Source organism: Cotesia typhae, unplaced genomic scaffold (genome assembly GCF_013202065.1).
Source record: "Cotesia typhae breed Kobodo isofemale line unplaced genomic scaffold, CoteBio_Ctyphae contig_20, whole genome shotgun sequence".
Lineage (NCBI taxonomy): Eukaryota > Metazoa > Arthropoda > Insecta > Hymenoptera > Braconidae > Cotesia > Cotesia typhae.
In genome coordinates, this window is record NW_027423725.1 from 1,746,228 (window position 1) to 1,772,061 (window position 25,834).

At 30.1% G+C, this 25,834-nt stretch overlaps 4 protein-coding genes and 1 long non-coding RNA gene across 8 annotated transcripts; 4 read left to right on the forward strand and 1 right to left on the reverse strand.

The window, feature by feature from the left end:
- The first annotated feature begins 12 nt into the window (after positions 1 to 12).
- LOC141538351 (m7GpppN-mRNA hydrolase-like) lies at positions 13 to 3,211 on the forward strand. The gene has a single exon (XM_074259748.1). The coding sequence runs from the start codon at positions 2,117 to 2,119 to the stop codon at positions 2,726 to 2,728; it is 612 nt and encodes a 203-aa protein (XP_074115849.1). The 5' UTR covers positions 13 to 2,116; the 3' UTR covers positions 2,729 to 3,211.
- A 4,496-nt stretch (positions 3,212 to 7,707) lies between these two features.
- Positions 7,708 to 10,273, forward strand: LOC141538196 (uncharacterized). The gene is made up of 2 exons (XM_074259557.1): positions 7,708 to 8,224; positions 8,302 to 10,273. Exons 1-2 carry the CDS (start codon positions 7,708 to 7,710, stop codon positions 9,498 to 9,500), a joined length of 1,716 nt encoding a protein of 571 aa, XP_074115658.1. The 3' UTR covers positions 9,501 to 10,273.
- A 2,193-nt stretch (positions 10,274 to 12,466) lies between these two features.
- On the reverse strand, positions 12,467 to 14,022 carry LOC141538059 (uncharacterized). The gene is made up of 3 exons (XR_012480999.1): positions 13,902 to 14,022; positions 12,747 to 12,877; positions 12,467 to 12,599 (listed from the first exon to the last, which is right to left on the reverse strand). It is a non-coding gene; the product is annotated as an uncharacterized LOC141538059 (long non-coding RNA).
- Positions 14,023 to 15,290: 1,268 nt separating this feature from the next.
- Positions 15,291 to 20,076, forward strand: LOC141538056 (uncharacterized). 4 transcript variants are annotated; one of them, XR_012480998.1, is made up of 4 exons: positions 15,291 to 15,431; positions 15,500 to 15,995; positions 16,049 to 17,881; positions 18,835 to 20,076. XR_012480998.1 is itself a non-coding variant. In XM_074259323.1 (4 exons), exons 1-4 carry the CDS (start codon positions 15,315 to 15,317, stop codon positions 18,846 to 18,848), a joined length of 1,731 nt encoding a protein of 576 aa, XP_074115424.1. In that variant the 5' UTR covers positions 15,291 to 15,314; the 3' UTR covers positions 18,849 to 20,076. The 4 variants fall into 4 exon arrangements, 3 of the variants coding, with proteins under 3 accessions (XP_074115424.1, XP_074115425.1, XP_074115423.1); XM_074259323.1 differs by having other exon boundaries at positions 16,049 to 17,152; XM_074259324.1 differs by having other exon boundaries at positions 16,049 to 16,878.
- Positions 20,077 to 20,186: 110 nt separating this feature from the next.
- Positions 20,187 to 25,602, forward strand: Dcp2 (decapping mRNA 2). Its single transcript, XM_074259325.1, has 4 exons — positions 20,187 to 20,357; positions 22,871 to 23,518; positions 24,351 to 24,468; positions 24,566 to 25,602. Exons 1-4 carry the CDS (start codon positions 20,311 to 20,313, stop codon positions 25,013 to 25,015), a joined length of 1,263 nt encoding a protein of 420 aa, XP_074115426.1. The 5' UTR covers positions 20,187 to 20,310; the 3' UTR covers positions 25,016 to 25,602.
- The last annotated feature ends 232 nt before the right edge of the window (positions 25,603 to 25,834 follow it).

Sequence of the window (25,834 nt, forward strand, 5' to 3'; positions counted from 1 at the left end):
AATTTTGTTTTACAAAATTTTTATTTTTGTTAAAAGTATATTTTAAAAATATTCAAGTGATTGTTAAATTTAATGTTTTATTGGTGGAAAGTGGTTTGAGTGTATCAACCGTAAATGTCAATTTAATTTAGTTTGAAATGTTTTTAATAAAAATAATTAACCTCCAAAGCCTTTATATTTTTGTTTAACGTTTACTTTCTTCAAAATATAAAACAGTTTTTTAATTAATATAATTATTTTACAATATTGTTTAGATGATATTGAAATTGGCAGATATCTATTTAGAAAAATTATGAAACTTACGAAAAAGAATTGGTTATTTTAATTGATTATTTCATGTAAATAATTATTTTACTATTTTATAATAAAACCGTAAAAAAATGTCCTGTTGCTACAATATTTATTTCAACGAATTATCAATTAATCCCTTTATTGATACAAAAGTTCCACATATTTGATAACTTGAATGTTTTTATTGAAAATAATTGAGGTTAAGCATTATCGTTACGTCAATCTAGAGAGATCACTTCTTAACATTTTATTGTGTAAATATTCGACACTTACAAGTGTCAAAAATCTTCGGATGAACCATGGATTATTTTGACATAAGTTTATGTAACATTTAACACAAAAATGTGTTATTTTTTTTAACATAAAACATTTACGTTAAAATGACACAACATTTATGTTAAATTTTTTTTGACACATATTTTTGTGTTAAAAATGACGCAAAATTTTTTACTGTATATACCATTCGCAGTTATATGTATTTGAAGAGGCTTCGTATGTTCATTAATATTAAAGTTATACAGTTTAAGAGGGCTATTGATATTGGGTAACAGTACAATGAAACCTTCAATATGATTATTTATTCCAATAGTTGAGCTTTCCCGATACATGAAGTACATATTTTTTTTTTTTTTTTAATTGGTTACAATACGGTTTATTACTCCAAACACAGGATTGTCATTGATATCTTGACGAATGTAGATACAATATCCGGGTCTAAAAGTTTTAGCATTTATTTTTGTATATAAAATGTTGAAAAATTGACCACAATACTTCCAAGTCCCATTCTTTTGGGACTGTAAATAAATAATACCTTCGAACTTTACGCCTCGGGTTAAGTATTAAAAATGGCTACCGTCCAAGTGACTCTGGCGGTGGTTTTAATAAGCACACATTAGTATTTAATAAAATTGTATTAAATACTAATAAAATTTTATTCACAGCAAAACAAATAATATTTATATATAATTAATATTTATTGACAAGTAGTACTTATAAAAAAAAAAAAAACAAAAATCCAAATACGAGTTTTTATTCGCTGTGAATGAAATTGTCTCTCAGTGTAGTTGTTCAACCAAAATAACATTATCGTTTAAAAAACATAAAATCATTCATCAAAGTATATTTCAAAAACTAAATAGTCTTTAATTGTTATACCGAAAAAAAAATTATTTCTTGGAAATAAGTAAATTAATGACTCAAAAAAGAAACAATTTTTTCGGTTTTCTCATGTTCACGGTATCTATCTCACGAATCGACCAATTTTGACCGGCTTGGCGGCGATCAACTTAGTTTTTTTATGTTGAAAGCTGATTAGCTGATTTTTGGAATTGATCGGTATAGCCGTTTGAAAATTATTCCAATAAATGTTAGAGTTATGTTAAAAAAACACTTGTTTCCAAATTTTTCGTCGACGATACCTCTCGAACCAATCAACCAGTTCATACGTTCTTGGTGGCAATCGACGCGGTTTTTTAAGCTCTAATGATTATTTTATTTCATCAAAAACGCACACACTCACACACACAGTGACAACATCGGGAGGGGGGGGGGGGGGGTCATCTGGGAACCTTCCTGTGGCCTTAAAACGTCGAGATCTGATGAAAATTCGATTTTTGCAAAACCGGGTGAAAACAATATCTTCCTAATTTCTGTATATCTTTGATTTTCTTAATGGGAAGTTAAAAAAAAAGAACATGTTTTTCATTATTAAAAAATCTAATATTATAATAAAAAAATTAGTTCTTCAATAATAACAAAAAACACATTTTTAATCATTTTCAGCCGTTTCATCACAAGTGTTCCAGAAGAAAAACGCCAGGACTGGATGCACATCTTCTTCCAAATAGAATTGGCGCACTGGTTCTATTTGGACGTGCACTGTGAGGACCGGACCAGGAAGCTGGGTAGATGCGACTTAGCCGAAATGTCTGTACATCTCTGCCGCCATGTTTCATATCTACGAGCGCATTTGCCGCGCGTAGATATGATACTCAAGCTATTAAGGCAATGGCGAGAGTACAAACATTCAATACCGACTTTCGGCGCCATCATGTTAAATGAGGACCTGACTAAGGTATTGCTAGTCGAGAGCTTCTGGCGGAAAAACCTCTGGGGCTTTCCGAAAGGGAAAGTCGAAGAAGATGAGGATCCTGAGTCCTGTGCTGCGCGTGAGGTGCTGGAAGAAGTAGGGTTTGACATCTCTCTCTTGATCAACAAGGATCGTTTCATCGAGCATGAGATCAAGAATCAGCGTGTCAGGCTCTACATTATTCCTGGAGTCAAGGAGAATACCACGTTCCATCCGATGACTAAGAACGAGATCGGGAACATCAAGTGGTTTCCCTTGAGTAATCTGCCCTACACCATCACGGACATGACATCTCAAGTTAAGATGGACATAGATCCGAAAAATTTTTTTGGTGGCGCCTTTTGTTAGGTAAATTATTTATTTTTTTTTTTTTTTTTTTATAAAAACAACATTTCATTGAAATTAACAATGAATTGTAGAATGCTTCAATATTTTGATTCAAAAATAATTTTTGTTGATTTTGATTTATTTCAGAGAGATAGAAGGTTGGGTGGAGCAACAGCGTCCGGATAAGTTGTCCATGCGTTACCACCATATTCTTGGAAAGAAGATTCAAGAAGAAATGGCAATGGTGACGCACTAATTTAAGACAACTTTCCGGTCTGATCTAGTCTTAAGATCTGTGATGTTATGTAATTTATAGTTTGTATTTTATAGATCATAAGTTAAGTTAAGTTTAACAGTTATTATTATAATGTTAAATGTTAAGAAAAAAAAACTGTGATATAAATAATAATGTTAAACATTTTTAAGTCGTTTTTTGTGTTATTATTATTGTTGTAAATATTTTCTAAGAACAGTAATAAAAAAACTGTGATTTTAATTCTTAATTTTTTTTTATTCTTTAACTTCCCTTCTCCTTATAATTAGGCTTCTGTTTACAACTTGTTAATTTTTAGTGAATTATTTTTTTTTGTGAATTTTTTTAGTCAATTAATTTTTAGTAAATTTAATAACAATGTAAATATTTTATTATTTTATACTTTAATTTGATATCAGTGAGCCTCAATATTTACACTAGCTCTCAATAAAAAGAGGAGTATAACCGGTTATAATCACCGCCTCCATTCGACACGACGCATGCGTTCTTGTTGCAGCTATTCCACTTGTTAGTTTCATCATCGAATAATATACTTATGTTAGTGACATTTCAGCCAATGAAATTATATTACATTGACTGTGGAAGTATGAGTAAGTATAATTATTTTAAAATGTCAATATTTTAAAAATAAAGTAACGTAAAATTATATTTTTTAAAAGGAAAAATTGATAAATTTTGGTAATAAAGTGATTACTGACTGTTATTTTAGGTGGATAGCCACTGTAAAATAAAAAAAAAAATAAATAAGTATAATGTATAAATCATGTATTAACACTTTATGTATTTAACCCAATCAGAATAAGAAAAAACTATATTATTTACTTCACTATGTACAGCCCCTGAGGCTTATCAGGTATTAAGAAATATCATTTATGTTACCCTCTATGAGAGCCCGTATGGGCCAGATAGACAATTTATTTTAAGTAATAGGTCTTACGTTTATACCTGTGTATTGTGTTTATATCTAGGTATTAATGATTTAAATACATAAACGCTTGAATAAAAAAAAAAAATCGGATCCGGCCCTTGCTTTCCAAAATGCATTGGACCGGGTTCGAGTCCGGCGTACACCAATGAATATTTTCAATATTTAAGTGTATTATCCTGCTGAGCCCAAAATAGTTAAAAACGAGTTCCAATCTCAAAAGTTCCCCCCTAATAAGTCGCTCATGACCTTAGTAGTTTATGCGACTTTAAAGAAACAAAAAAAAAAACTCACAAAAATTTTCTAAAAAAAAAAAAAAGTTAAAATGTAGAAAACAATTTTTAATGATTAAATTATTATTTTGCACTGACATATATAGTTAATTAACTCTATATTTAAAGTTTGAGCGTGAATAAAGTTACAAAAAATACAATGTACTTCAAATTTGTAATAAAAAAAAAGTAAAATGATCAAAAGTTGTAAAATGTTAATTTTTAGTTCAGTTAGTAGTTTACTCTAGTTATTTTCCGATGTAGCATGTCGTATGAGCTGCAAAAAGAAGAAAGCAATCGGATTACAATCATTTATAAACTTTAACAAACAATTATGCTAACCGTCTCTGTAGTAAATGCCAGTCTGCTGAAGCGAAACGTTGTCATTTATCAGTGCAAATGTTTTACCACACTATTATTTTATTTTTATCATTTAACTGCTACATGTTTACCTTTCATATTCGTTTATTATCGATCCAAGCAGATGAACGGATTAATTTAATGGTATGTCAGAAATAGTCTCATCAATTATAATTATAAAGTTATTCATTTCTCAAATTAAGTTCGTGTATTTTAGATTGATTTGATTGACCGCTGTCATCCCAGTGCAAAGGGAAATTTCTTAATTTCCGATTTATCAACGGATTCAATGTATAAAAACTTCTACGAGAATATGATTGGATCCGTGACTTTGCACAACCGTTCAGTGGATTATAAGAAGGAAAGAAAGACTCGAGTGTCTTTTATTGTCATGATGTTATCTTCGCCGTTGAAAGTCAAAGAAGTTCTTGCTAATGATACGTGGCGGGATTTCAACCAGTTCTTTATAATCTTAGATGGTGGAGACAGTGACAATGGATGCGTCAATGCTCAGTCATTCTTGATGGAAGCTTGGAAAAACGATGTACTCGATGTTGTTTTTATGTGCATGGATCAAGATGGTCAAGTTCCGAAGGTTTATAGTTTTAATCCATTTACGGACTTTGCACCAATAAGTTGGGAAAAAATGTTAATTTTACCAGCGATTGATGATCATCCTTGGACTTTGCTCAGCCAAATTTATGATCCAAGTGAGTGTTTTTTTTTTTTTTAACTTCCCGCCAAGAAAATCAAAGATTTTCAAAAATCGAGAAGTTACTGTTTTCACCCCGTTTTGCAAAAATTGAATTTTCATCAAATCTTAAAGTTTTAAGGCCACCGGAAGTTTCTCTGATAACCACCGCGATATTGTCACTATGTCCCTAATTAAGAAATTTAATTTGAAATGATTCGAAATGATTTAAAAGCATCGGATTTGAATACTATATAGATATACAATTAACACGGAGGTAATCATTTCAAATCATCTTTCTGAATCAGGGGTGTATGTGTGTGTGTGTGTGTGTGTGTGTGTGTGTGTGTGTGTGTGTGTGTCGCTTATAACTTAATAGAATATTATTTCAGATCACACATCATGTAGCAGCTTATTTTTTGAAAAAACTAATAAACTTGGAGGATATCTCATAAAAGTTGGTGCTAAGAAATTACCTCCGTTTGTGTCATACGAATTAATCAATGGAACCACTATTTTTGAAGGTTATGATTATGAAGTAATAAAGCTAATCTTAGAGAAGTTGAACGCAACCTGGGTCTACAACATCTCCACGGTGATAGATGAACCTGGCAACACGACCACCGGTGCTGTATTTTGGCTAATCGAACAAAAAAAAACTGATATACTAATGAATTCCTTGATAGCGAGAAGCACCGTACACAAAGCTGAATTGACATACCCATACATTGAATCGAAGATCTCAGTGATTTCTCAGCAACGTGGGTTCAATAAGCTTGGTGGACATCTATTCGCTTTTCTCTCCTCATCGATAATAGCCTTATTCTTCATTACAAGTACTCTGGTATTCATTCTTCTGCGAATCGTGTTCAACGACCCGTACTCAAGGCATATCCTTGATATTGTTCGTGTCTTTTTGAATATTGGATTGCCGACATTGCCATTTACTTCTCGAGGACGAATAATCTTTGGTGTAACACTAGTAAGCTTCTCCATTGCCAATATCGTTATCCAAGCGAATATGAACATAGTTCTGACATCAAAAAATACAGCTAAAAATGTTGAAAGTTTTAAGGATTTAAAAGAACTTAACTACGAAATTTATGCTCCTCCTTTTATAATACCTCTGATGATCAATTATGATCTAAGGGATGTTAAAATAATAACTAAAAACAGACACTGCTCAGAGTTAAAAAAAAATGAAGCTTTTGTAGGCAAAGAATACATCCTCCGAACGATTATTTCTACAACCTGTCACTTGTCTAAAAATTCGCTGGTGTCTGGAATGTATAATGCTTACTATACTCGACGAAATTGGCCGATATATCCCAAAATTACCAAACAATTGTTAATTTTATTCGAAGCAGGCATGAGTCATTATCATATCGAGCGTATTTTGAGAAATTATCCGCGTTCAAAATCTCAAGAACCTGAGCAGTATCAAGTGATATCAATGGATCACTTGAGATATACATTTATTGTTTTTGTTGCTCTTTCTTTGGTATCATTAATTGTTTTCTTTGTAGAATTGAACTTTGAACGATTACGGAAGACGTTTGTTTGTCTTTTTCGATCTGTTGCAAAGTGTCTTCCTTAGTAACGTTGATATTGGATAGGTTTCTTGATCAGAGTTCTTGACAAAGTTTTTTGTAAAAAATCGAACAATCCTTAAGCAAGATAGTTAATAAAGATTTTGTATCTAGACTAGTACCGGACCTGAGCAAGATTTTGAAAGCAAGAATCTATAAATAGTAGATTAAACTTAAATCGGCATGCATTTACTTGATCAAGAATTTTGAGCCAGAAGGCTTGTTCCATATTATTAATAAATTTTGTCTTTGTTTCTTAGAGTTTTCTTAGCACAGTAATTTTTTGAAAATCGATAGAGTTCAAGAATGAATGAGCTACGCAGTCACGGTCATTTTATTTAACGGTAGCACGATGTGACGATAGATATCAAAATTACAATGTGTTTGCGTGATTGCTGTAAGCTACAATCACACTTTTTTCACGCCATGAAGACTAATGGATAAAAAAAAATTCAAAATCAAGCACAGATCTTCTATGTTTCTACAAAACAGTCTTTCTTTTTTTCACCTGATTACAAATCAACAGTCTTCCATGATCAATTTTAAATCGTCAGTTTAAATGTCGAGCAAACTTTTGTAATCACCAATAATGTACTCTACTTTTTCCTCTTGCGTGACAAACAGCAAGCAACAAGTACTTAATAGCATAAGTGATAAAATTTCTGCATGCTATTATGCATGCCATTTGATCTATTAGTTTGCATCAGGTAACATCGAGAGAAACAGTAAATTAGCGTAACACAAATGTTAAAGCAAATATTTTGCATTGCTTCCATGATTTCTTCGTATACTTACTGGGTTGATGCATATTACACAAACATTACAATACCGTCAATTAAAATGGACAATCTGATCAATTTCACGGTAAGCTAGATCTTGTTTATGTTCTATGTGGTATGAATTATTGATTACGTTACATTTCCAAACTTATCTCATTCAGCATCTGTTTCCTGGCATAAAAGCAAGCTTATTGATTAGTGACTCACCTGCAAATGCTCTGTATATTGATTTCCATAAGACGATGATTGCATCATTGACGCTGCTTGATAAATCGAGCAACTATAGCATCCCGAAGAGTCAAAACACTCCGGTTCCTTATGTAGTTATGATTCTGACATCACCAACTAAAGTAACTGATGTTTTTCTGAATGAAACATGGCGGGAATTTGGCCAGTTCTTTGTAATTATTGATGATGCAAGCGATGGATGCTCTAATGCTCAATCATTTTTGAAGGAAGCTTGGAAAAATGACGTAATTAACTCTATTTTCCTGTGCTGGGACCAGATTTATAAGCTGTTTAGCTACAATCCGTTCAGTGATTTCGCACCTGCTCCATGGCAGAAGGTTGATAAAGTTCAGAAGGTTGATAACCGATGGACGGTGTTCAGTCAAAACTTCAGTGAAGGTAAGTGATTTGATTCCTCATAGCATTAATAATTGGTATTTTTACTTCATGTGTTAACTAAAGAATGACCTTTTTAGAATACATGACCCAACGAAATTTGTTCTTTGACAAGACTCGAGATCTTCAAGGACACCCTGTTAGAGTAGGTTTCTCTGTCATTCCTCCCTACATAGTAAGTAAGGTCAAAAATGAAATAAAGATTGTTGAAGGCTTTGACTATGAAATGATCAGATTTGTGATGAACAAACTGAATGCGACCTTTGTGTTCAATGATGTTGTCAAAGTTATAGGTCAGTTTGACAACGCAACTAGTAAGGGATTGTTGTGGCAAGTTGGTAGTGGAAAAATAGACCTGGCGATGGATTCGTTATTCCTTAGGAATACTGAAAAAAAAGCAGAGTTCACATATCCGATTCATCACTTCGACTTGTCCGTGATTACAGAATACCGCGAGTTGACTGTTTATGCTGGAAGATTGTTTTCTTTCCTGCCTTTGTCGATAGTTGCGCTTTTATTGGGTACGAGTCTCTCGATTTTTATTCTGCAAAGACTTGTCCTAAAACAGCCGTTCTCTAGAAATATCATAGACACCATTCGTGTCTTCTTGAGCTTACCATTGCCTAGCTTACCGCTCGAAATTCGCGGAAAGATAATGTTTTTATGTACAATACTTGGTTTTATGATTGCCAACAATATCATACAAGCGAATATGAACACAGTTTTGAGTTCTAAAAGCACAGCGCGAGCTATAGAAAACGTTGAAGATTTGAATAGATTTAACTACAGTGTCCTAGCTGGGGAAGCAAGTGCCCCAGCTTTAAAGCGAATCGGCATAAAAAATGTTGAGCTCATTTTTGGAGCTATAAACTGCTCCCAGCTTCAAGAAAATCAGGCGTTTGGTGGAAAAGTGTTGGTTCTTCAGACATTGATGACCGAAAACTGTCATATGCTGAAGAAGCCTGTAATTTCGGGGATCTTCTGCACGTACTACACTCGTCGCAATTGGCCCATATTTCCGCAAGTTAATAAGAAACTTTCAATGTTGTTCGAAGCCGGTTTCACGGGTCATGAAATCAAAAGAGTACTGAAAAAATACAAACAGTCAAAGCGTAAGGAGGCTGATCACTATCAAGTGATAACGATGGATCACATAGAAAACATTATTTACATTTTCATTGTCAGTAATTTTATTTCAGTGATTGTATTTTTTTTTGAATTGTGTTTTGCGAAAGTAATAGATGATAATTTATACGTTTTTAAATTTATAAAGGAATAAAGTGACTTGGAAGTGAATACTAGGTAATTTTTTTTTAGTTGTTTCAAATCAATTTTCGGGAAAATGATTTTAAAATATTTATAACTTTGACAATAATTAAGATAGTATAATTTTAAATTTTGTTGGCTGGATGTCGTATCGTTTTACGTCACATCTGTGACTATTTTATTCGGTTGTTGATTGGTCGACTGAGATAGTGGCGGGAGTTTTGAAAGAATGAAGGTGAGCGGAGCGAGCTTGTTATGTTTAGTTTTTGTAAATATGACACTAAACAATCAAAAATTGATGATAAACACTCCATTAAGATAACATATATTACAAACAAACGTCACAGATTGGCACTACTATTGTATTCTGTTTCTTTATTATGATACAATTTGTATATTTACTAAATGATAACGATTAGTATATCAACAAAACAATTAATTAAATTACTAATTAAAATAAAATTTTTTCTACTACTAAAGGTCAGTTTTTCAACAAATTATTTTAATCATTGTAAATATATCTCTATGTATGAAATATATAGGCATATTCACAGTAATAAAATGATTTAACCCTAGGTTGAAAAACTGGCCCTAAAAAACTATTTTTCATAACAGATGTACTTTCGATTTATAGAAAAAGTTCAAGGGTGAATAAACCTTGATTTCTATCAGCGGTAGTCACGTTTTTACCTCTGATAGTTGACACGACATATTATTGTATATACAAGGGATGTAATCTATGTATTTCAAATAACAACTTTCATTCGTTATTGATATTTTAATGCACTTGCGTGCACACCTCTTGTTAATTACAATTATTATAATGTCCCAATAAGAAATCAGATGTAAACAAATATTGTATCAAAAAATTAAGATTAATCCATTTGTATACGAAAATATTTAAATAAAAATAATAAATTCGGTAGCAGTAAAGTACGCTATCTTCAATTGACGAAACCTGGGTGTTAGATAAGAGTTTTAATATTTATATTTTACAACTCGAGTAAATAAAAAAATGACTTATCTTTACTGTCGTAAATATTCAGTCATGTAACAAGTGATGTGATGTATTATCTAAATGGTAGCTTAATTTAGGAATAGATATTTGTGCTCACAAAATTTTGAGATACAACGAAAGTAAGTAAATTAGGCCGAATTTTCAAGAGCAATTCTTAGTAAAATATCAAGTTTATAAATAATAAAAAATTTCAGCAGTATGTGACAGGGAATTTGAATTCCCGCGCGGGGCTTGTGTCACTGTTATCTTGTCGCGGTGAGTAGGGACTACTCCGTACCTTCTGAGCGTGAGTAGCTAGTTGTAAGACTCGTCACCGGGTCGTACGGGTCGCTAAGTCCCCACCGCTGTCCCCCAGAAAATCTGAGCGGGAACGAGATAATGGGAAAATTCGAGAACCTGAGAGAGAGGTTATAAAAGAGCCGGCGAAAACGAAAACAGGACCTTTTTGGCGGACGAGACTTGTGGTTGTACAGTGCTCAGTGACTTACCATCAAAATAAACGTAAGTAGAAATTTGCTCGAGGCTTCACGAAAGAGGAACGAAGCGAGCCGTTATATTCTAATTCTTTATTAAAATTTTATTCCGTCAGGCCGTTAGGCTGACGAATTTGTATTTGATCCGTTATTTATTTATCGGCTTTTACAGAGATAATTTGTACGAGAGAAAATTGAGATCGAGGAGACGAGGAAAGGAATTTACGGACTCGAGAAGCTGAAGTTGCTGTCCATCGTTGACAGATATAATTGGAACTTCAGGTAAATTGGTTATTCAGGCCATTCTAATCGTCATTAGGCCGAATTAACCAATCTAAGTTTTTATTGAGAATAAAATAAGCGTCTCGAGTAGTCTTTACATAATTAGCAAATTCCAATCGAGTTAAGTTCGTCAAAGTCATTTAGTAATTAAGACAATAGAACTAAAAACATTTATTAAGTAACTGCAAATGAGAAATTAAATAAATTCAATTCGGTCTTTTGTTTATAATTATCAAAAAAAAAAAATTATTTAAAAATTAGTTCAGAAAATTTGATAATAAATTTGAATAAGTACGTAATTTAGGATAAAAGTTATTTATAGTCATGTGTTAAATTTTTGGCAATTGTGGAAGGATAAATTTAGGCCGTTTGGCTAAGTTTAATGAAGCAATTTTAATTATTGAGTTTGAGGAAATTTGGGAATTAGGAAATTATTAAAGAAAAAATTGTCAGAAGATATTTAGTGAAATTTGGTGAAATTTAGTTGAAGAATTTTGGTTGAGAAATTTGGAAAAGTAATTCTGCAGATTCTGTAATTAGGATTGTATTGAAATGAATAAATTAGGAAAATCGACAAATGATAAATTTTGTGAATTTGAAAATTTTGTATTAAGAATTGTAGGAAAAATTTGATTGTTATTTGGAATTAAAATTCGGAGAATTTAGAAGTAATAAAAGTTAGAGAGATTGAGTTAGCGTCCGGTGGACGATGTAATAGATAAGTAAGGAAAAATGATAGAATAAGGAATCCGTCAGGTTGACGTGGAATTAGGTTTAATTGAGAATCCGTCAGGTTGACGTGAAAATTGAGAATTTTGATATGCCGTCAGGTTGACGAGGGGAAAAATGAGATTTTAAGGTATTCCGTCGGAGTAAAGAGGTTGAATAAATTAGTTTAAATTGTAGGAATAATTGGCAAGGGCCAACGTAGGTGAGAGGTTCTCACAATTAAGTTAGTATTAAGGAAATTGTTAAGTTTGTAGAGTTGGTTGAATAAATCAGTTTAATTTTTATAAATCATTTTTCTCAGTTTTATTTACAGCCTTTCTCGGACTTCTCACAACCCTGTCTTTTCCTCTCATGCTTCCCCGGTTTCTGGGACACCGTGTCTAAAATCCCAGTGGCGCCCTTTCTAAAGAGGAAAGGGGTGGCTAACTGAACCTGGGCTAAACCCCCCGGTTACAAGTATTTTATTTAAAAAAATACAAAAGATAATATTAAATATACATAAAATAAATACATTTGTTATAAATTTATGACTACAAAATTATTGATGTATTCTGAAGTGCATATAATAAAATTGTTATTACTTCAAAATTTCTCAGGGGTTATAGCTGCACTGAAATCAAAAGATGAGATTTCATTCATTAGACAATATTCAAATTGGAATAATTTTATAAAAAAGGTAAAAATTGATTTTTAGTTTATATTAACTTGCCGAAAAAATAATTTCTAGCCCTAATATTTTGTTAACTAAATCACTTACTATTTTTAGCATACCAAATTTTCCATTTCTCATGGATTGACTGGCTTCTATTGACATAGCAATTAACGCAATGGAGAAAATGATCATCAATTTGATAATGTTGATTGACATTGTTTCACTATCTTGGAAAACTATTTAAATAAAAAATAAATATTATTATTAAATATTGAAGAAATTATAATAAAATTCGTACAAAAATTATAAATGATGCCATAGAGATTAGTGTAATAGAAATGAAAAAATCATTAAAATAAGCCGAAAAAACGTTTGGAAAATCTAAAAGTGCACGACTTATAATGCTCATTTAATTATGAAATAATAATAACATAAAATAATATATCAAACAGCTGAAATAAGATAATAATCCGCAGGCGTCGCTAGTCATTTGGGTTTTTTTATATCATTAATTGCAAATAAACGACACTGAGCTAGCCAATCGCATTTAGTGACCTACAATTCTTTAAAAGAATTAAAAGAAAAAATTTGACTCAATTAACGGATGTTTTCGCAAATCACAGTGTTTTTAGGATTTCATAACATGACGGACAGAAGACATTTACTAAATTTTCTAAAAGTATAGAATTCATCTCCATTAAATTATCTTAACAGCAGTATGCAAAATATTTTGATTCCTTGAACTAACAAGGCTATTATAACAAAAATAGTTGCCGAAATCAGGCAAATAAATTTTTTTGAGCGCAAAGGATTCTCTGATGCTTTGCATCGTGAATCATGCAATTGGTTTCCGTCAAACTATAAAAAAATGTTTTATATTTTGGAAACATGATAACTTTACAAAAAATCCATAATTTACGTTTTTTTCTTTTTTTTAAAAATTTTTTTTCATTAATGTAAATAAAATATGTGTAGGAATTTCAACAACTTAAAAATTTGAATTATTTAAAAATTGTTATAGTTTTAAATATTTTTTAACACAAACAGCAAAATTCGTGATAAAATTTCAGAAAAAAAATTGAAAGCCGATTTTCCCGTAAATCACTTTCATAGTTTCACGAGAATTTTTTTTTTTACAGAGAAAAAGTAATCTAATTACTAAACATATTAACTTTTGATCTTTTTAAGTATAAATAGAAACAATAATTTTACCAGATAAATATTATTGTATACACGAAAGAGAATAATAAGTAAACAAACCTGAGTACTATCTTCAACCTGTACGTTTTGCAATTGACAAACTCTTATCACATCAGGTGGTATTTATACCGTACAGTTTTAGTAATTATAAGTAAATATAAATAGATAATTTTATTTCTTTCTACTACCTCAAACATTTCATCATAATGTAATAAAAAATTATACAATCTATTATTAACGTCTAAAATAATCATTTTATTTAATAGAACGCCAACAGATTAGGTCAGATTTTTTTGAGCTATCACAAGGATTTCTATTGTGATTCGTAGATTAAAGTATAAATAAATAATATTTAAGATGTAATGACACCAAATGTTTACTTTGCTAATGTGATAGTTGAATAAACAAAAAATTGTTACGAACTTCCTCGAAAAATTAATGATGTGTATATAATATAACTTTATTTATACTTTACTTTACTCGGAAATGTATACTAATAAGTATAATATCTAACTACAATTACACGGAGAAAAATTAATTATACAAAATACATTCCTTTATATCCGTATATTCACACAATTTTGCCGTTTTTCTGGAACACTCAAAGAACACCTTTTCCGTTTTTCAGCTATTGCAACTTTAAAACTATTAGCAATTACAAACAGCAATATTTACAGTGATCAAAAAGCAATGACTGACTTATGAAGAGAAGACATTAGTTAATGTGGAATTAAGTGGGGATAATTTGTAGGATACGTTATGTAGAGGTTATAGGCTGGAAAATTCGTTATATAAAAGTCAATAATCGTTTCTATCCTACCCTCATGTAAGTATACGGAAGATTTCTCGAACCCTTCCTCCTTTCGTAAGATTCTATTTTGATCTTCTAAGATCTTAATCTAAAACTTACATTTCAACGTGGATCCATCATTATTACTTTTTAACAAGTAATTCTTTAAATATTAATTTTGATTCGTAAAATTTTAATTTAAAATTTACTAAATTTTTTAAGTTTTTTTTTTTTAATGAGCAATAAAAATTATTTAAATAAAATAAAAATTTGACTCTACACTTTAAGGATGGTAATTACTACAATTTAGATGGTTTACTTACTTATTTAAATAATATTTACTTCTAGCGAATTCAGTTGATAGATTCTACCATAACTAGATAATAAACTCTACTATAAAATTTTCTCCAAGTACCAATTAGAAAGTCAATTCATCAATTGAATTTTAAGATTTTAGAGATAAGCGATTTTACTTGGAAGTAAATACAAAACTTAATTTCTTACTGGTGAAGACACAATCGATAGTTAAGCTCTGTTATTAGTCGTTGCATGACTGACGAAAAACAAACTTGAACAAGAGTTTCATGTCGGCAAAGAGCAATTTAGAAAAAAAATTCTATGAGTTACTCGTCATTTGGCCAATACTTGTCAGATAGTGAGCAAGTGAATTAACTACACGGTGAATGTTGCTTAAATTATTCATTAGTAGCATTTTCAGTTTGCTATTCTTCCTTCATTTCCTTCGTGGTTTCGACATAAAAGTCTCTTCAAAAGAAGAGAACTTGCAAGTTGACTTAACGGTAAGCGATCAAATGTAGCTTAGAGTTATTTTAATTTAATTTTCACTGACACACCTTCAAATTTTCAGACGAATCTGATAAAACAATGTTATCCCACCGTGAAATCAATTTATCTGATCACAGACTCACAAGAAAGTTCACTATACATCAGTTTCTACACCGTGGTTGGAACAATAACTCTTGTGGAGAGGTCAAAAAACTTCACCAGTAATCTCAAGAAAAAATCACCAATTTCTTCAGTGATCATTTTATTGAGACGATCTTCAAAACTCGAGGAAGCTCTTGTCGATGCAAAATGGCGGGCCTTCAACCAGTTCTTCATAATACTGGATGGGGGCGACCCTAACAATGGCTGCGCCAATGCGCAGTCTTTTTTGATGGATGCTTGGAGAAACGATATTCTCAGAGCTGTTTTCCTGTGCTGGAACCATCAAAAACAAGTTCCTCAACTCTACAGTTTCAACCCGTTCAACAGTTATGCACCAATGTCCTGGGAAAAAATAGCAGTAGTTCCGGCAATTAATGGCCATCCTTGGACCTTGTTTAGTCAGAACTACGATACAGGTAAGTATATCTCTTCTTAATAGACTAACAGTGACCTTTCTTGATAATTTCAGGTATCACAACATGCGAAAGTCTCTTTTTTGGCCGGACCAGCGATCTTGGAAGATACATAATCAAATTTGGTCTCTTCAACCTTCCTCCTTTTATATCTTACCAAAATATGAGTGGGGTTACGACTGTCAATGGGTATGATTACGAAATCATAAAACTTCTCGTTAAAGAATTGAATGCAACGTTAGTTATTGATGAAGTAGCAGCTGTTTTGGGACGTTTCGACAATGCGACTAGCAGAGGATTGCTATGGCGAGTTGCCAAAGGACAAGTTGACTCGACGATGAATTCACTTATTCTAAGAGCTGTTTCTAAAAACGCAGAGATAACGTACCCATTTCACGGTGCTGGGCTTTCTGCAATATCGCAACATCGGCTGTCACCTGGGCATGATAGTCAGTTATTTTCGTTTCTTCCACCATCTATATTAGCATTACTATTTATCACCTGTATCTTGGTGTTCTTCTTGCTGCTGCACCTCTTCAAAGACCCCTATTCGAGGAATATTATAGCTATTGTCCTTCTTTTATTGAATTTGCCGACCCCTTCAACGCCAATTACCACCAACGGAAGGATCATTTTTGGCGCAACGTTACTTGGCTTCACAATTACCAATGTTGTAATTCAAGCAAAAATGGACACCGTGATGTCGATTCTAAATACTGAGCAAAATATCGAAAATATTGAAGATATCAATAATTTGAACTATACTGTGCTCACTCGCCGTGGGATTTTGTCTCAAACATTGGAAGCTAATGGCGTTACTAACATCAAGCTGGTTCCGCACTACATGAGCTGTTCTCAACTAAAAAGACATGAAGCATTTGTTGGGGTAGAGTATATTCTTCGGACACTTCTCACTGATACTTGCCATATATCAAAGCATCCTATCGTGCCAGGACTATTTGTTTCTTACTATACGCGCAGCAATTGGCCGATTTATCCTAAAATGAATAAGAAGTTGTTGATGTTGTTTGAAGGAGACTTGACGCGTTATATATCTGAAAAGGTTTTGAGGGAGTATTATGTACCTAACTTTCAAGAAGTCGAACATTATCAAGTGATAACATTGGAGCACATGGAATATACGTTTTATTTTTTTATTGGTAGTAGTTTGATATCATTGATTGTTTTTTTCGTAGAGTTGGTTACAACTATAGATTAATCAAACTATTATTTCTTATTGGATATCGGACCGTATATGAATAGATATAATTGTGTACGATGATATATATTTGGATATAACTCTGACCATAACAGAAATTTAGGCATAATTATACAAATTCTTCCATAAATAGTTTCATGAGAGTGTAATGTTAGAAATAGACACACGGAAAAAAGTAGACTGTAATATTCACTCGGATTCCGGTTAGTTTTTATAGTTTCAAACAGTAAAGCGGACATCGGGGTGGCAAAAATGTAAATATTACAGAACTTAATGTAGAAAGTATAAAAACCACAATTTATAATTTAATATCCAAAATAAGTAATTAGTAGTTGTCACTATAGTTAATAACGACTCTTTTATCTTTAAAAATTACAGTTTCAATCAGTAAAAATTGCCATTTCAATATATAGTCCATATTATAAAGAGAAGGGGAACTCAGATGAAAGAGAAGGGAGTCTCACTCTGGGAGAATTTAATATTTCAAACAGTAAAAATTATACTTTTAATATATACATTTTACCAGTTTAAGCAAGTCAATAATTACAGTTTGATTTTTAGCGTTGCGTTTAAAATTTACCATTTTACTTTGTAAATATTGACGTTGCTTGTATTAGAAATTTACTAACTTTATTCTATACTTTTTACATATCATAACATCATTTTTTAGGTACGAAATTTATTTATTTATTTATTTATTTTCTTTATATACATCTCAACAGCCTAATGGCCAATAACAGAGATACAAAAAGATACAAATGTTATTCTGAGTGGCGCATGACAGCTAACGTTCTTAATAATACAAAGTTTATTATTATTCTTCAGTATAACAAAGATAATAATTATAATTATAATTATACTTAAACTTGATAAATGATAAATATTAAAGTCTGAATTCTTAATTATTATACTTTAACATTTTAGACATTTACATGGCGAATATTACTGTTTGAAATAGTATTTTCTTCCATGTAAAGAGTAAATTGTAAGGTTTAAATTGTAAATATTACAATGTGAATAGTAAAATCATGATTTTACTGTTTGAAGTGGTAATTTTTAGCAGTTGATCATTACTTATTATAAATCAACTGTTATTTATTACAATTTACTTTTTTCCGTGCATAAATAAATATTAGGTCCTGGTAGTTAACTAATATAGACTAGTGTTACGTTTTCAAATTTGGGATTTAATTTAGTACGCCTTTAAATTACTAGTGACGTTTTTAAATTTAAAAAGTAAAATATCAATTAAGGACTGACGAATAGAAATTCAGATTTGACATCAATGGATGATTTATTGACCCCCGAAATGCTGTTACAGATAAGCTTACTTTTACCTTAACGACCTTAACAAATTGTTAGGAACTCATTTGGTCTCAAATAGAGAGTAGCTGTCAAATCCGGTGCGGAGAAAGTATTCTTCCCAAAAATATCTGTACTGTGGATAATAAGAGGGGATGGCTACGCCAGGTGGTTGGTCATATTCTGGAAGGTCTATGGCTAATCATCACCATTACCATCACTACCATCACCATCGCCATCCATCACCACCATCACCATCAGTAGTCAGTTTCCATTATTAAATTATTCTTTAATTTTTTTATGTTTTTGCTCCATCCAAAGTTCTATTTCTCTGAAGTAAATCGTAGTCAGCTCAAAAACGTAATAAGTGCAATTTCAAACGCTTAAGTATGGAATTAGCGGAAAGTTGCAGGGATGGTCTTTAGGGTCAACCGTTTTCTTAATTTTTTTAATCATTATTTCTCTTGGTCTTTGATATTAAAAAAAAAATTCGATTAATATTTAAATTTTCAATGCTTATTTTTTAATAAATAAGTAAATTATCTCTTTGTATTCTTTTCTTCTTCTACGTTAAAAAATCATGTATTACTTTGCAAAAAAAAAAAAAAAATTATTCATATTTTTTTTGTTTAACTTTCAATTTTCTGTTCTCTTTCATTTTACCACTCTGACTTGATTTTTTGTGTTTAATTTTATTATAACTTTTTAACTAATGGAGATACAAGGAAAAAATTTAGGACTTATTTTTTATTCTTTAGTAATCATATAATCAACAAATTAAGCCAAAATTTGAAGCTCTCACTCAATTATTTATTTAATTTATATTATTTGTTTATAAAAATTATTATTCAGAAAAGTTTTTTTCAACTTTTATGTCTAAATATTTTATAAACTAATATAACTATGAGCATACAACATGTAACTTCTTATCTAATTTATATTTATCAAAAATTTCAGCTTATAAATTTTATCTCAATACATTGTTCCGAAAATAACTGATTATCATTGATTTTATTTTCTCGATTCTTGTAGATTATGCTAATAAGTTTCTAATTCCCTAATGTTTCTTTCGGAAAATAAACTGCAGTGATAAAGTCTTTAATGTTTAGATATTCATCGAAGATCTGAAGATTTTATGCACATTCATCCTGATAATCCGAATATTTATTACTGAAGGTTATTTAAGGGTTATTTCTATTGAAATCTAATTCGTTTTGATTTATTTGCTTATTTGACATTTTTTAATCTAACATAATTCTTGATTGTCATAAACTACACAAAAATTATAAACTAATCACTATTATTTATTATTATTTAAATTTTGACATCCATTCTTATAATTTAGATGAAAAATATGAAAATATATCATGTAAGCAAACTATTCGTAACGTGATTGGTCAAATATATCATAAGCATGAAAATATATGCAAATCCTAAATTCATGCGCGCGCAAATTTGAATTCTAGTTTTCTATGTAGTTGGTACATTAAAATTTCTTCACATAGGCACTGTTACAAGAGAAGGTAGCGAAGTTAGAATAAGCGTATAGAGACCTCTATAGAGGTCTCTTTTTCCCCCATGATTGTGTTTCTCATGTCGAGCGAATAAAAGTGATGTCGCTCAATACTTTGCAGTATTTTGTAGTCGCTAGCAGCTCAATCGTCCGTAGGTAAATTGAGTGTTTTCAGATTTCATTTAGAGTGTGCAAACTACGTACAGAAGCTCGTCGTGTATAATTACTTTAATTATTTTTGCAATTTTATATTATTATCCAGGAAATAAAATTTGTTACAAGCCATGGCTCAGCGTGCTATTCCATCTGATATTCTCGATGATTTAAGCAGGTTAGTTTTTGTACTATTAAGTTGTTGTGATTAGGTATAAAATTTTTTAATTAGTTATTTATTTACAATTTTATTAACTTTAAATATTTAATTTTGTGGTTAAAACAAAAAATTTTTGTAAATTTTTCTCTTGATAACTGATCAAAATTAGTAGACAATGCAGTGTGGCCAGAACGTACTCTTTTCTTACCCCAACTTTGTAGGACACTCTCATCTGACTACATTGAAAGCGGTACAAAGTGGGTGTAAAAAAATCGCACGATCTGGCCACACTCTTGCTAAAAATTAGAAAAAAATTAACTTCAAGAAGCTTCTAAGTATGGAATTTGTTTAATAATTTTTTTTTTGTTATAATTTATAAAGCTGAAGTTAGCAGACACTTGACAATCTTTTGATTTTGCTTGAAAAATAAATTAGGCTTAGAAAATTGTTGATAAAAATATCATTTATAATTTTTCAGAGCTTCTAAAGATGAAATTTAAAAATAAAATTTTCTTGCTATAATTTGTTTGTTAAAAAAATTGTAAAAATGATCATACGAGGAGTTGAGTTTCAAAAGGGTATCTTTTCATTTTTGATTAATCAAGACAAAAAACGGGCTATCTTCAATTACAAATATTTTTATTGAACTTTTTCAATTTAGCTACAAAGTGCTATCGGTTATAAAGCTACAATTCGATTTTCATCTAGAAATCTTTATAATTCTGAAAGTAATTATTATTTAAAAGTTCAAAAAACTGTTCTTGTAAGGTAGTTTGTAAGCCAAATGACTTAAACTTGACCCCATATTTTTTTATATTAATTCGAAAGATTATGATTAAATACATCTATAGAAAAAAATCAGATTTTTTTATCGTACCGTTTAAGAAATATAATTAATTAAAATTTTGCAAAAATACACGAACTCTTATGAGTGTCCTTGTTCAATAACTCCGGAAATGGAGGATTTATAAAAAATCGGCAAACTTGACCCCACAAAAAAAACTTTTTAATGGATAGAGCTATATCCCAAATCTACACTGAAAAAATTTCAGAATAATTTACCACATACTTTTTATGTAATTAATTTTTCAATATTGTCATGTGGCCTCTATCTCTGTTGTTTAGCGGAGAAACTTTCTCCTCCATATTTACTAGGGGAAAAATGGCGGCTCCGCTAAGCGCGCTAAGTTCAAATAGTAACTAGGGTTTTTAATACACTTATAAATGGTGTAAAATAATAAAAGGATATTAAACATTCATAAATATAGAAAAATATTTTTTATAAAATTAAATTTATTTTCTAACGAAATAATTTATTTATTTATATTAAAATTTTAAAAAAATTTAATTTTTTAAAGCGTCTGAAAAATATAAAAAATTATTAGACATTTAAGTACATGCAAAATTAGATATATATCGTCCAGTACATATAAAATATATAGATCGTCCAGATACTCTTGCCTGCTTCATTTATTTTATTTATAAATATTAATTTCTTGATAAATAAACTCCAAGTGTTCACAATGATATAAAATCAGAGTGACAGTTCAGGGTTATGTTTACAAATTTAAAACTGCAAGTAAGGCACGCGACCTTAATTCAAATACCAACCATGAAAATCATTTTTAAAGTTGGTATTATCTAGTGACAGCTGAGTGCTAGTCAATTAATATTTTATTTATAACATTATTTTAATTATTTAATTATAATCCGTCTTAAATTAAAACAATTAAATTCTAATGTGAATTTCTATTAATTATTATAGCATGCTTCGTGTATTTATGAGTAAAAAAAATTTTTTAAAAAGTATTTTATTCGACTTCGGTTGCGGCTTACAAACTACCTTAAAATATGAAAAAATACCCTTTTGAAAATCAGCTCCTCAATTATCAATATTAAAAAATTATTAAACCAAATTTTTTTTATTTGTAATCCGTAAATCTTGGCAGTCACATAATGACTGCAAATTGCTAGTTTATAATGATGATAATGAAATTAGGAAATTAGCAGACATCTGACAACTCTTGTAATTTTTATAACCAATCAATTGTTATAAAAAAATTTCTTTTAATTTGCTTTTATAATTTATTAAAATTTCTACGTGTAGAATTTTATTGCTAAATTTATTTCATTCAATTCAATTGTTATAAAAATATTCAGATTTCTGTTAAATTCATTATGATCATTTATAATTTAATTTTATACCTAGGAGAGTAGTTTTTCAACCAATCTTTGTTTAAATAATAATTCAAACCATCTTCAATCGCTTGTGACCGTTTCAAGTCATACAAAAATTGAAAACGACCTATTTTCTCATGGATTTTAGTATCAATTGATTTTTCTATAAATTTAAATATTTCATAGAATATCAAAAGTCCATTTTAAAAATCAGCTCCTCATATGTCTCTCAATTTCAGTATCATTATAGTTTACTTGTCAAAAAATTTATCAAATGTCTCACAATCTCAGTATCAGATTCTTAATAAAAAAATATTTTAAAATTAAATTTAAAAATTCTAACTAATTTTCAGTCGATTTATCATAAACATCCCAGAAGAAGATCGGAAAGATTTGGTGCGAATCTGTTTCCAAATAGAATTAGCTCACTGGTTCTACTTAGACTTTTACTGCGGGGACGAGCCGAGCAAGCTGAAATCATGCAGTATGAAGGAATTTTCGGTGCACCTCTTCCGGCACATACCATTTCTCAGAGCGCATTTACCGCACTTGGACACGATACTCGAACAATGGCGAGAGTATAAGCAGAGCGTGCCGACCTTTGGCGCCATTGTGCTAAACGAAGATATGAGCAAAGTACTGCTTGTCCAGAACTACTGGTCAAAAAACAGCTGGGGTTTTCCTAAGGGTAAAGTTAATGAAAATGAAGACCCTTCCCACTGCGCTGCGCGTGAAGTCTTAGAAGAAACCGGATTTGATATCTCCAGCTTCATTAACAAAAATGATTTCATCGAGTCCATAATTAACGACCGGCTTGTTCGGTTATATATGATCTCCGGGGTCCAGAAAGATACCAAGTTCCAGCCGCTCACCAGGAAGGAGATTAAGAATGTTGAGTGGTTTGCGCTGAATGATTTGCCCAATACCACTAAGGACATGACGCCTAAAGTGAAGATGGGTGTTGGACCTAACGCTTTTTTCATGGTTGTACCATTTGTTAGGTAAGTTATCATTTATTTTTAATATAAATAATAATTTTAATTAATTTTTAACCATAGATTATTTCAGTAATTAATTATTTTACAATTTACAAAATTAATTTTGTTTGTCATTTTTTTATTTGAATTTTTCAGATGAAATGTGAAATTTTTTAATTTTTTTTAATTACAAAATTAAATATAGAGTAAAGGTTCCAAATATTGACCAGTTTAGATAAAATAAACATAAATACATTATTTGTAAATTTATTGGAAGAGTTTATAAACTGAAACGAGTACCATGCTGTTTTTTTATAGTTTTAACTTACAAACTATTATATTTTGTTCATAAAATACATAATAATTGATAATTAATCTTCAATATTCAATTTTTTTGACAAATACTTATTTTTTGATTATGAAGTTTTAAATTTTTTATAAATTGATCATAAATATAATCAAACATGAAAAGGTTAAATTCTAATGACTATTTTTTATAACTTTCTGACATTTGTTTACAAACTTATTTTATTTTATTTTTTTTTTTATATTATAACTACCATATATTTATATGCACGCGCAAATTTTTATTTCAAGTTGACAATTACATACTGGATATAAAATTAAATAGTTAGATTTATTAAAGTCAAATTGTAATGCTGGCCTGGTTAATATTTGGTTCCTTTAGCCAATGGTAATGAATTAAAAACTTTAATTTTTAATAAATCATTAAGTTAACAAAAACTAATTAGTTAATATTATTACTAAACATTTTAGATCAGGTTTGTTAACTTAAACATTTTTTACAAAAATTTCTTTTCAACTTCTCAATGTTAATAAAATTTTTAATTTTCAGACGGATGAAACGTTGGGTATTTGAAAAGCAGCAACGTGAAAAGCAACTTTCCAAGCGTAACCATCATAAATCACTCGGCGATGTTGAAAGTGTAAAACAGAAGCGTCAATCATTACCGGTAGTTTAAATTATAATTATTAATAGAATAATATAAAATTGTTTTAAATACTAAGTAATATAATAAACAAAAAATAAAAAACAAATTTTTTCTTTAGACGAATGCAATTGAACTCAAGAATCAACGTCAATTAAATACATCTCCAGCGCGCAATCGTAAGCAAGGCAATGCCAAAAGCGTAACCAAAAATTCTCTAGGTGACTCAGCGGGTGCTGGTAGTAGTAACAAGAACAATTCAACTAAACAAGCAATCAAACGTAATTTGTTTGGTGACCGCAACAAGATAAGAAAATCACCAAGTGTTTTAGCTAAGGAACTGCACGATAGCCTTTGTGAATTTTATTATTATAAAGAAGAAATGAATGAGAAGGAAAAAGTTAATTATGATAATGAAAATATCGTGTCATATTTTACGCATTTAAAGAAAAATGATGAAGATAATGTTTTTGAGAACGTTGATGATGATGAATTTAGTTATAAACCAAGTGCTTGGATGCAATTTAAATTTGATAAGCAGACAATATTAAGTTGTATAAATGGAACGTAAAGTAATTTTTACTTTAAAATCTATAATTTATATTTTTCGCATATTTTAGAGAACAGGTGTGATATTTTCTGCTTCAATAACTCATTAAATTAGTAACATCTCCATGTTTATAGTAATAAGTTTATGATCTCAAACAAATTTTTTATTATTATAAAATAATAATAATTTTTTTGTGATTGTTATCTCAGTCAATAAATTAACTGTTTTTGTAATATTGTTTTGAACGCTTTATAAATATTTATTTATTTAGTAAAATCAATTGTTTAATAGAAAAAATGAAAATATTATTTATTTATTTCATACTCAAAGCCATCTAATTAGATAAAATAATAAAAGAATAATAAATTAGTTACCAGATACAAAAACAAAGTAAATATAAAATTTTTAATTTATACTTTAAGGCTCATGAAAAAGGGACTTAAATTAGTTATGAATATTTTTGTATATTACTAAGCATTAAGCCCATCTCTTTATCCCTACCCTATGTACAGACAACTTTTGTCTCTATGGGGATTATATGTAGTTTTTCTTGTACGACTATGTATGGAATTTTTGGTAAGTAAATAAATAAATAAAATAAAAATTATTTTTAGAAAGATATTATTTCCGTCATGAAAAGAAAGCAAATTGTACGATAATTATAAAGGCTAAGACAATGGCAAGTATTAAAATACAAAAATAAAAATATTTTTGTAATTTACAAATTTCAGAAAGAATACTAAATTTAAATCAATGATTTTATAAGAATCTCAATACTGTATTCAGCAGACATCAGATAATTTTTGAAATTTTTATAATAAAAAAGATATTTTATAAAAT